Below are 12,309 nucleotides of genomic sequence, written 5' to 3' on the forward strand. Positions count from 1 at the left end.
AGCAGTCAGTTATGGATTCCGCCTTTGAGAGGCACTGCTCGGAGCTGGTCGCCCGGGAACGAAGCGGACATACTGCTGTGTTGCATGACAATCTCCTGTATGTGTGGGGAGGCTATATGGTGAGAAAACACTGAAACATAAAAGACACAAATGACAAGGAAGAGAAGGGAAATTTCTCCAGTACTGTATTAAACATGTGATATTTAAATGGTGGCATTAACTGTATATGTCAATTTATACCTAGTAAAATTAAAAATAAAAATACATTCATAAATAAATGAGGACTGCTGTGCATTATTATATGTAACAGCTTCTTGCTTTTTTTTTTTTTGCTTTCATTTCCCAAACCACATGACCTAACTCCACCGCCTGCACCTGTATTATAATGCTTCTTATATGTTAATAAGTCAGTAGTGATTAAACATCTGTTAATATAAAAAAAAATTTTTTAGTTTCATTTAATTTCGTTTTGTTTTTCATTTCTGACTCAAACACCTGACACTTCTCTGGAGACAGATGAAAATATAAAAATGAAATGAGACGTTATGCTAAAGTGCTTAATTTATTTAATTATTTTGTTCTTTTCAGTCTGTTGCTGAGGAAGAAGTTTTCTTACCTAATGATGAAATCTGGGTGTATGAACTAGACGCAGGTATTTGGTAAGAAGACTGAAAAAATTCCTGCTTGCTTCTGTTTGCAAAACAAAAAATACCAATGCCTGTTAAGCCCTGACTTTCACTCTGTTTTTCAACTCGTGGAAATTGTGTTGGAGTCATATGACATTTCAGTTATGTTTGGACTTACAAGCACTCTCCTGGGGCTGTTTGACTTCTGAGTTGTGAGTGAATATAAGCAGTTTTTCTGCATTTTTCTTTTCTTTTTCCATTTTTCTGAAGGAAGGTGTTTCACATGGATGGGGATGTCCCTCCCCCCATGTCTGGGACCTGCAGCTGCTACATGAATGGACACATGTACATATTTGGAGGTTGTGATGACAATGGACAGACCAATCAGGTTTGACTAATATCTGAGGAAGTGACTGTTAATGACACGTGTTTTTTTTGTAAACATAGTTATGTTTACATTGTGTGAATGCTTAAGGTTTAGCAAGCACTCCCGATGCTTTCTTTCCTTATGTAAAATTTGCAGAGATAGTGTTTTAAAAATAATGTACATTTTATGTTTTTTGTGTCCATGATCAGTAGCTGGAAGTATTGATCATTTAAAGATTACTCTGTAGTGCCTCTAGTGGTCAAAAACTCCACATAAACCTTATAATGTTATGCGAAACAGAAGTATCTATGGGCATGAACTTAAGGTGGAAAGACCCTACAGACGCTGAAAGAAAATGTTAAATGTTGATAAATAAATGCAGCAAAGAGATAAAGGAATGAAGATTTGATCAGTGTTTCTCATCCTACAGATGTACGGCGTCAACCTGGAAGATGGGAAATATACATGGAAGAGGATAATGCATGAGTTTGGCTCAGCCCCCTCTCCCCGAGACAAATTGTCCTGCTGGGTTTATAATGGACGGTGAGCACAGTGAAATTTTAATCAAGTTTAATTTTCAGCATTTTGTTACCACATAAATCACTACAGGCAATCAGTAGTTGTGAACTAAAATCTATTTTTAAGATTACTTGTCAAAAACTGGTACTAAAGACATTTTGAGGACTAGATACTGAATTTTCCCCGCATGACGCTGGTTTGGAAAAGTGAAAGAAGATGGACAGATAAATAGATAAATTAGGTTTCCATGTCTTTTTCATTTTTTTTAATTGAATGCTGGGTGTTTGATCTTACTTTGATACATGAAGTGAAGAGGCTATCCATGTGTCTTTGTTTCCTGCACCAATTTCCGAGCAGATTTGGATGTCCACACAATCAACATTTTTTGTTAACAAGTTAATCTTGTAATCTTGGTTTTACTGTTTTTGGATTTGACGTTAAATCCAGGTTTTGTTAGGCTTTCAACATCTTTTTACCATTCTTTATCTTAAAGTCATCATCCGAACAAAAACACAACCTGTGTTGAGTTTTGAAAACTATTCAGCGTTACGTCTGTTCTTGATTGGATGTATAATTTTATGTTAATTGGAAATTATTTTTTTGTGTGATATTTTTCCAGGCTCGCCTACTTTGGTGGTTATGGTCACAAACTACTGAGTGATCTCGACTGGAGGAGTGGAAGCTTTATTGTGGATGAAACTTCATGGGTAGGTTTTTTGTTACTCACTACAAGTCTTTTAGCTGTCTCTGTGAGATTTTTTTGAAGGTTTTTGTTAGAAAAGTTAGCTTCTTTACATCTGCTTAGCTCTTTTGTTATTGCCAGGTGGGAGATGTCTTTTGGGGATGGAACAATGAAGTTCACATATTTGACCCCATGCAGTCCAGCTGGAGTGAACCGCGGACCCACGTGAGTCAGTTTGAGATTAATTCATGCTGGTATTGACTGAAGTCAGGAATTTCATGTGTGGGATTTTTCCCCTGATGCTATAAAACTTTAATTAGTAACTTCACAAGTGGAAATATAAATAAAAGATTATTATTAAGACCTAAGGCTAGGCATGTTTGACTGTTGCTCTCAAAATGTTCCAAAATCAAGCACATGCAATCTTTATACAACACTTTGATGAGACAGTGTATAAGAAATGTGGAACATCTTTGACTGCAGCTCCTGCAGGGCATGCTTACACAGCTGAACAGAAACAGCTGATGCAATATTTCATCATCACCTATGCGTGTTGTTCTTATCCAGTGCAATCTGTAAGAAATGCTACCATGTACAGTGTGAAAAAGGGTTTGCCCTTTTGCTGTTTTTTTTTTTGCATATTTGATTTACTTTCATATTACATGATCGTCATTACAGATCATCAAACAAATTGGAATTTCAGACAAAGATAACCAATGTAAACGCAAACGGCAGTTTTTAAATTATGATTTCATTTATTAAGGGAAAAAGGCTATCCAAACCTACCTGAAAAACAGAATTTTCCCCTTTTTAAAAAGGAATTAACTGTGATAAACCACAATCTGAGTTCAATTTCACTATCCAACCCCAAGACCTTTAGACCTGTTGGCTCAAGAAATCACTGAAATATAGTCTGTCTAACAAAGTGAAGTAGGCTAAAAGATCTCAAAAAGCTACAGAAACAACTGAAAAGTCAAATTATTGACATATGTCAGTCTAGAAAGGGTTGAAAAGCTATTTATAAGGCTTTGGGAATCCAGTGACCCACAATGAGAGCCATTATACACAAACGGAGAAAACTTGGAACAGTGGTGAACCTTCCCAGAAGTGGACATCTGACCAAAGTTACTCTAGGAGCTCATTGATGACTCATCCAGGAGGTTAGAACAGAAGTCAAAAAACATCTAGAGATCTAGAGAGAGAGGCCAGCCTCACTAGCCTCAGTTAGGAGTTCATGATTCAACAATAAGAAAGAAACTGGCCAAAAACAGCATTCATGGGAGACCTCCAAGGAGAAACTTGATGAGCTCAAAGATGTTTGGTAAAATATTCTGTGAGACAAAAGTTTAACTTTTTGGAAGGTTTGAATTCCTTTACATCTGGCATAAAACTAACACAGCATTTCAATACAGAACATACCAACAGTCAAAAATGGTGGTGGTAGTGTGATGGTCTGGGGACTGGGATGACTTACCGAAATTAATGGAGAGCAGATTGAGTAGAAAATGTCAGATCATCAGTTTTGTGCACCGAAGCTCAAGCATACTTGGGTTATGCAGCAGGGACAATGATCACATTAGAAAGTCTATCACTGAATGGCTAAAAAATAAGTAAATGAAACAAAATCAGGTAGTACATTTCTGTGTTCATAATGCTATCTATTTTGAAAAAAACCATTGGTTGAAATGCTCTTAGACACTCAATGTTGTACAGAAAAGGTAACTTTGACTTTCAGAAAGTCTGGAGAACTCATCAAGAACTTTAAAAACAATTCCAATAACATCTGGGTCCCTGGAAGCAAAAAAATAAAGAAATGTTGGAGTAGCCTGAGACTTTTGCACAGTACTATACACTGTTTTTGCTTGCAGGGCCGAGCTCCTGCTCCAAGGGCAGCCCATGGCAGTGCTGTGCTCGGTTGCAGAGGATACATTTGTGGAGGTAGAGTTATGGTAAGAGTCCCAGTTGGTTTTCAATGTAGTGTTTATGGATGCATGTTGTGTTGATCAGAGAAAGTTACTTGTGCTGTTTTTTAAATGCAGGAAACCAGGACAAATGACATCCATTGCTTAAACCTTGAATCATGGACATGGTCAGAAATGTATGTAGCCATGTGTCATTGCTATACTGTACCTTGTCACGTGGTGTATGCAGAACCTGAGCTCACAGTGAGTTTTTAAGTTAGCTGTGTGTATCATGCCAAATCGGTTTTCCAGAATCCCGTTGTCCCCAACTCCAGTGGGGAGATCATGGCACACACTCACAGCAGTATCAGACAACACCTTGTTCCTGTTTGGAGGTCTGAGTGTTGACTGCAAACCAATGAGTAAGAAAATGCATCCTCTTATTCAAGTTTATTTCCTTTGCTGCTTTGGTCCTTTTATGTCCTCTAGTTGTTTTCTTCTTAGTAAAACAAACCTTGCTCGATTAGGTGATGGGTGGTTGCTTGATGTCGAAACAAAGAAGTGGAAAGAGTTAGAGCATCCCTTTAAGAATAAGCCAAGGTAACAACTTATGAATGTAATATTTATTACTCTGAACAAACGTTATAAAGCGTTGTTGTAAACTGTGATCAGATTTTAAGTGGTACCTTCTCCTGTTTAAGGTTGTGGCACACAGCTAATCCCGGCAAAGATGCTGATGTGATTGTGTTTGGTGGAAGTTGTGACTACATCTTGCTTGTCGACACTGTAAGTATCAGAGGGAGATGCATGTAGAAGCTAAAAACAAAGGTGAAGTTAGTTTCATTTTCCACGTCTTTGGAAATCATGACACAGGTGCAACATGAAAACTATGTTTTTGTTTACATGTATGTTATGTAAAATTTAAACAGGGTTTACTCTATACTGCAGGGGCTTGTACTTCGAAGCAAGTTCAACGTGCACAGTTATCGTTTGCTTATCTGGCTTCACTTCCACTGACACAAACAAAGGTGGTAATTAACTAAGTCAACCCAGCGCTTCCAAGCTATGACATGAAAGACAACAATCGTAGACATGGACAAGTCTGCTGGTAGCACAGTGGCATATTTCAGAAAGAAAGGGCAAACTTTTTCTTCATATTAGGAAAATATGAAAAATCTGAACATATAATATCGGCTAAAGGTGACACAAATGCAGCCGAAGCAGCACTGTGTAAGTGGGTTTGAATGGCTGCAGCCAATGCAAATTAGAGCTTGTTTTTGACGATCTATGTTTTTTATTAAATCTTATAACAAAAAAACATAGACTTTAAACAGTCTTTTTAAACTATAGATCTGCCTTTACATGGGCTCTTCCAGGAATGGTGACACTGTTTTCCAGAGAATTGATTTGTGATCAGGTGGTATTTTTGTACTGTTTATCTCTTAACTGAAACATAACCTGCAGAGCAGGTCAGAGTGCTATATGAGGAAGCAAGTTCAACACAGCTATATCAGAGGTTAGTTAGTTTGTCTGCAGATCAAAGTGAAGCAGGTTTTATTGATTGAATAAGTGTTCCTGGTTATAAAAAGCCTGAACAGTTTCTGATCTGTGTTCTAGTAGCTGCAATTCCAGATGTGTAAACGAGTGTTAGCAACTGATTAAAATCGAGTATAAAATATTTGTAAAATTTCAGAATCACCAGAATTTACATTTCATTTAATTCTTTATTACTTTGAGGCTCCTGTATTTTAATTCATTATTATCAGGTTGCCCCAAAAGCTCCCTGAAAAGCCAATTGATCCAAAGTGGTGCAGAGAGTGTACTGACAGGGACTTGAAAGAGAGACCATATTTCTCCCTTATGAGCTGCCCTATATTGGCTCCCTTCTAAATTTCCCCTCTCCCTCTTCTGGTCATGGTGGAAGGGTCACCCCTCCCTACGCCTGGTTTCTGTCTGAGATTTCTTCTTCTTAAAAGGGAGTTTTTCTTTCCGACTGTCGCCAGATACTTGCTCATAGAGTGTTGTGGGATTGTTTCTAGTACACTAAGTACTTTATATAAATAAAACTGAAGCAAACTGAATTAATAGAATAGGGAAAAAATTGGAACTTTATGATGATTTCAAACCGAGCATGTTCCTGTCTGGGTGTTTTCAACATAGATTACTAAAAAAGTCAGCCCATTTCGAGACTTAGCAAATTAACCCATTAATCCTGATTTGTAGTACTCCCCTTAGGTCTGAAGTACAAGTTATCGTGGCAGTGTACCCTAACATGAAGTGAACTGCCTTTCTAACACTGAAAACTCAGCGTTAACCATGAAGTTAACTAAGCCCTTAATCTTGCTTTGTAAGGCATCAGGTCTCTTTCTCTCTACAGAGCAGTCTACACCTGACAATGAAGCATTAAAAAACCTACGGAGAATGTTTGCTAAAGGAACTGATCTAATGAACATAGTTTTGTGAATAAATGAAGACTACAAATATGTCTATGGATGTGAACCTATGTAAACCTTGTGCATTTCTTTTCAGGGTCACTGCAATGATGCACTTGTTTTTCAGACGCAACCGTACCCCCTGTTTAGGTAAAAAACTTTCTGTGATACCTTTACCAGCAAGATTTCATTTTATTTACAAAGAAAGTAAATACTAACAATTTTGGACTGCAGATATTCTGACTTGAAGAAAAGTGAAATAAATGACTTCAGGAAGGACCACCGAGGTCAAAAGATGTTTGTTTCCATCTGCAGTAATTTGAGTTTGACCCATATGTTTGATGGATGTAGTGAAAGGGGACATGCAGAGGGTTGGTGTGACGGAAGTGGATGCTAAGCATAGGGTGAGATGACCTGTTATGGTGACACCTAAAGGGAGCAACTGAAGAAGAAGGGGGAGCATGGCCCAATTTTGGGAACTTGCATGAAAAAACGAAGGCAAGAAAAGTAAAAGCGAGATCCCTTGTACGACACAGAGCATTGCAGCACTTATTAAGTCCGATGCAAAATGAATAGGATGTAAAGTGGGATGGAGGTGGGGTTTTCACAGGCGCCATCAGCCTTGCCTGACCTACCGTGATTCTCACTTTATTGCTACAAACAAGTTTGTCCTGCAGCAGCTCTGTTAGAGACAAGTAAAATATCTGCTGTCCTAAGTATCTGCTGCTTTGTAGGGCACGTTACTTTAAATATGCATTCGTCTCCCAAAATAGAAATGAGAATTGACAGGCTTTTTTTTCCTCCTCCTGACAGGATTTGTGAGGATTACATTGCAAAGAATGTGAGAAACAACGAGGTGCTCCGAAATGAACTTCCTCTCCTGCCTCGCAAGCTACTGAAGCTCTTACAGAGAAGGATCTCTTTCTACAGGCCTTCGAAGAAGCAAATGACTAGCTAAAAAGACCTTGAATGCCATGCTGTTTAAAGTGCTATATTTCTCCTTTATTGTTTTACAAATTAATATTTTATTTTGTACAGTCTGCCTACAGTCCCTGCGATGACTGCGCTGAATAAATGACAGATTGACACTTTGATTTGCCTGATGCAGATTATTACAATACGCAGATAACTCTCAGTCAGCAGAACAGAGCAGCTACAGACATGTTTTCTCCCAGAGTAGTCACATGACCAACAACTCGACATTTTCCGCTTTTTTATTTCAAACACACACAAATTTTTTTTAACTCTGCTTCCAAATTTTCATATTGGAAATTTCCTCTAAAAAGTTTGATAAAATTTCACGTTTGTATTCATGCACACAACTTCTGCATTCTGCCACTAAGTGGCAGCAGGCTTTTATTTTGAAGTGTTTCAATGGCTGAATTGTGTCAGCAGAAACAGAGACTTTGCCCAACTAAAAGTCTCTCTGTAGCCACATTCTCGCAGGGTGGAGAAAGTGCAGGAGCTGTGGTCAGGAAGGAAATGTTAGGTAAACATTCTCTGCTCATACCTTGGCAGGGTTTGCTACATGAGAAACTAAAGCCCTGAACACTTTATGCTCACACAAAACCGCTGGTGGAAACAAGTCCATCTTTACTGCTAAAAGATCACAAGCATGTACCTCTCCTGCTGACATTTACAGAACTGGCAGAAAGGGTCTGTGTTGTCTCATTAAACAGACATGTTAACCCATGTTAGTAATAGGTAGCAAATGAGTGCTCAGTAGGAGTCGAGCTGGACAGTAACACCCTACCTGCTTCAGAAACCCAACCCTTGTGAGTGTGAGGAGAGCTTCCTGGCACATATTCAAGCTGGTGTTTTAACTCTGCAATTACTGCTGCATCTTGTTAAATAAGACTTGGCTAAATGCACAGACTGGGAGTGATGCTGTTTTAAGTTCAACACAGACTGTGTTCATTATTTTTTTTCCTGGCAACCCTGCATAAATACAGATTGTGCAGCCTTTCCAGCAAGCAGGAAATTTGTCAGAATAAACCCTGGTTCCCTTTCTTTGAATACAAACGGTTTCCTGTCATGAGAGCTTGCTAAAAGAGCTTTCTTCGCTCGGAGGGTCAACTAAACTCTCTTTCAATGGTATCCATCAGCTCCTCTTCTGATCCATCGTACAGGATGACTGGCGTGGTGAGAGAAGAGCCATGGCAGCTATCAAACGTCCTGGGAAATGTAGAGACCCAGATCAGGAAGGTGAAGATTACAAACAGAAAATGTGACACATATTTAAACAGTTTAACCCAACGCTCAGAGTGTAGAGGCCCAAACAAAACAAAACTAACAAAACAAAGATGGCGCTGTGAGAAAGTTGGAATGAAGTTGGAAATATGAATGTTTTTCTTTTTGGCATTCTTCAACAATAGACACTTGTCTGTTTCTCCCCTGCTTGCAAACATCTGGCGTATCTGAGAATAATGGATTTGGTATTTCGATCCCTTTAAGGTGAATTTGATCTGGCTCTGCGCATTTTTCCTCCACTGAGGTCAGGAATGAATAATTTATTTAAGTTGCCTACTTACGGTTGTTGTTCTGATGTGGGAACGTCTTCCGACAAAGCCTCTGTTGTCAAACAGCCCTGTGAGGAGGACTGATATAAATCAGAGAGGGAAGGATGGATATTATGTGTTTCATTCAATAATAACTCGCGGTTATTGGTACTTTAAAAGCATACTTTTGTTCTCATAAACTGGATTACAATCTGGCAAAAGTACTTAAAAGTAGAAACTTAAAAGTCCTTACATTGTGCTCGGTGGTACACCCAGATGTGTGCTTTTTAACGTGTGCGAAGGCAGAGTTGCCCTTCTTGTTTACATCTCTTGACACACTGTGTGCGACACGTGGCTCTTGGTCTCTTCCTGACGCTCGGAGTCTCGGAGCAGAGCTGAAGTCGTCTTCAGCGTCCTCCTGGCTGAAATGACACAGTCCGTATGTTTTGGATCTGATGAACGTCTTCTTCGGAGGGGTCTTCTTTACCGAAGCGCTCTCTCTTTCTGTGTAATCTGCCATAACTGTGTCCAGTTCTCCATCAATATCCTCCTCATTCCCAGAAAAGTCCGAATCCTGCCCTTCGCTGTGGCAGTCAGGTTGCGCGCGGTTACGCACATTGCGCAAAACTGAGTGAATTTTAAGAGGCTTGAACAGACGGCTGTCCTTTTGAGGTGAAGCAATATCGGTCCCCGTTTTGGTCACGTTTACCTCGCTGACACAAGCAGGTGCGACTCTTTTTCCTCGGCTTGTACCCGAGCCCATGTCCGTGTGTCTGGGCTGCTAGTGTAGTCTCATTTCCAAATTGCTCCTGAGGCACGGCAAGCGCTTTTGCAGTTGAATATTAACCAACAAAAGCGTGGTCCTTGGCAGCGGTTAAGGTCAGTCTTCAATTAGTTTTACGATAGGAAGGCAGTTCTTTGGCAAAAAACGAAGCTTTTCTTTAAAATGTTTCTACAGACAGGTTGTTAAAATAAACTGCAGTAAACTTTCGAGTAACTCCAAATCAAGATGAGAAACTGTGTATCCCTTACATAACCAAGTTTGGCTCAGGACCCCAGGGAGAAAACTCCGCCTTCTTATAGGGGGAAACACACATCCTCCATTGTGTCTACTGCTAAAAAAAACAAAACATCTGCCTGTGTATTCTCATGGATTTAAGCAACCAATCCCCAAAAAAGGGAAATATACATAAATATTCACGTGTTCCCTTTAATGATAGGGAGTCATTTTGAAAGGCTATCAGGAACAATTAGTCCAATTTGTCTGTATCAGAAACATGACCAACCTATTTCCCTTCTTCACCTAATAGATTTTATTGGGGCCAACAGTGAGTGAATTCCTGTCACCCTGATGCAGGAGCCCCCCTCCTCCAGTGAATGATTAAGATTAAAGTGCTGGACCATGAGAGAGGGCATTCCTTTCCAACAGCTCAGGCTTCCCAGAGATTCCTCAATAAGCTTTTGTTTGGTCCACTTGCGCATACAAAAGACATGACAGGAGCACCTCAGTGCCAAAGCCGTCCAACAAAAACCCAGAGTGCACCAAAGCAAAGAAAAAAAACTTGTTTGCCATCTTTCATTAAGTGCCTCATTTTCTCTCTCTCTTTTCTTACTTGTGTGTGTGTGTGCACATGCAAGTGTGTGCCAGACAGCTGTGCAACCTGTTCTCTCTGGAGGCTGACCAAGTCAAAGACACCTGTCGTTTAGGAAATTGGCAATGTGAGAGTAGAAAAAAAGCAAGTCGGCCTGCAGGTCTCAAATGTCTCATTGAGGAAATTCCTGTCTTGGTCACTGATTATTAGAGAACACACGCAGCATGTCGGCAAATCTTACTTAACCTGCAAACTTTTAAAAGTAAAATGATACTGAAATATAAAAATAGCTCTTCTTCCATACACTCTCAGCTGCAGTTAGCTACATCTCATCATGACAGAAGAGCCTGTGTGGCATCCTGATCACATTTACAGTAGTATGAAAACCTCCTACTACTGACTCTCTCCATTTCAGTGATGCTGTCCAAAGATTGGATAATCTCAGAGATTGCCTTTTAGGGGAAAAAAATGGAGATTCAGAGCTAAGCTGGAAAACTGAGACATCTTCCCGATTGTGCAATAAATTGCATGTATACTGCAGATGTTGCCTCTCTCTCCCAAATGTAAATTAAATCTCCTTAAATGAAAATAAGTCTTGTTTTTCGACAGTAGTCAAACATAAAACTTAAACAACAAGCTTACTTTCCAGCCCTGCTTCTCGAGCAGTCTCGTTTATGTTATTTTCAACCTCTACTTCTGTTAACTCTCCGCCTGCACTGCACTCTGGTGTATCATTAAAGAGATCGGGCCGCCACATCTGGAGAAAAATTCAACAGCTTCCAGACGAGGGGGAGGATCTGCCACAAAATAGAAGCCACGGCCCAGCTCGCTACATAACTGTGGTTTTTCTTACTTCTTCCAGATTCAAGAATATTCCTCCAGTATGGATGAAGTTTAAAAGACTGGGAAAAGCATTTATGAAACGCTGACCTTGGATTTAGTTTAGCTTTGTACATCATATCCTATGCAAACTCTGAATCAGCAGACATGTGAGTTGTTTTTGCAGTGCTGTGGATACAAACGTCCTTTGTTCCCTCCCAACAACAGAACAGCATATGTGAAAAATGTTAATTATTATGACTCAGCTGCTCCATTTGGAGGACAACAAATAAAAGCATTGTTGTTGTGTTTGAGTAAAAAAGGAAACAAACTGCCATATGTTTGTAAAAAAACAACAACCCCAAAACCAAATCTCTGGAGAGTATTTAACAAGCCAGCTGCCCGCTGCTAGGCATTCCAGTAAAACTGCCTGGACCTCTTTCCTCAGTAGACAAGCATTAATAGGACAGGGTCAACAGGATCTACACACCACAACATTGTAAAGCAATTTATTCCTTCTTATTTTTTCATAGCCTAAATGATGTCTTAATGGGGACCACATTGAATCAGACCCTTTTCTTTAATAGAAAAAAATATGACTATATAAATATTTCCCTACAGCCTCACAAAAGACCACACCCGTCTTTGGCAAGACCACGTCATATAAATTGATTCATCATCACGATATAAAAAAAAACAAACCCTCTTTTTTATATAACTTCAGATTTTGCCTCACAATAATCAGATCCAGACTTCCTTCAGTAACAGAAAAATCCACATGTGTATATGGGATCTTATGCCAACATTTCCAACATAAGCAAAATACTGAGGCACTGTTATGCTTTTACTGTTTTAGAAGTAAATTTAATAGGT

The 12,309-nt window shown here is 39.3% G+C and overlaps 2 protein-coding genes across 3 annotated transcripts; one reads left to right on the plus strand and one right to left on the minus strand.

Annotated features, from left to right (window-relative positions):
- The first annotated feature begins 8 nt into the window (after positions 1 to 8).
- On the plus strand, positions 9 to 7,621 carry LOC102289790 (kelch domain-containing protein 1). Its single transcript, XM_005925606.2, has 13 exons — positions 9 to 119; positions 589 to 659; positions 897 to 1,014; positions 1,424 to 1,536; positions 2,132 to 2,219; positions 2,336 to 2,419; positions 4,063 to 4,143; positions 4,234 to 4,292; positions 4,408 to 4,517; positions 4,623 to 4,695; positions 4,797 to 4,881; positions 6,625 to 6,677; positions 7,341 to 7,621. Exons 1-13 carry the CDS (start codon positions 12 to 14, stop codon positions 7,483 to 7,485), a joined length of 1,188 nt encoding a protein of 395 aa, XP_005925668.1. The 5' UTR covers positions 9 to 11; the 3' UTR covers positions 7,486 to 7,621.
- On the minus strand, positions 7,526 to 10,177 carry LOC102288761. Of its 2 annotated transcripts, none has more exons than XM_005925602.3 (3): positions 9,279 to 10,177; positions 9,059 to 9,114; positions 7,526 to 8,702 (listed from the first exon to the last, which is right to left on the minus strand). In XM_005925602.3, exons 1-3 carry the CDS (start codon positions 9,786 to 9,788, stop codon positions 8,600 to 8,602), a joined length of 669 nt encoding a protein of 222 aa, XP_005925664.1. In that variant the 5' UTR covers positions 9,789 to 10,177; the 3' UTR covers positions 7,526 to 8,599. The 2 variants fall into 2 exon arrangements, with proteins under 2 accessions (XP_005925664.1, XP_005925663.1); XM_005925601.3 differs by having other exon boundaries at positions 9,059 to 9,126; positions 9,279 to 10,169.
- Between the last annotated feature and the right edge of the window lie 2,132 nt (positions 10,178 to 12,309).

Source organism: Haplochromis burtoni, unplaced genomic scaffold, assembly GCF_018398535.1.
Source record: "Haplochromis burtoni strain Fernald_Lab_line unplaced genomic scaffold, NCSU_Asbu1 Contig_86, whole genome shotgun sequence".
In the NCBI taxonomy this organism is placed as follows: Eukaryota; Metazoa; Chordata; class Actinopteri; order Cichliformes; family Cichlidae; genus Haplochromis; species Haplochromis burtoni.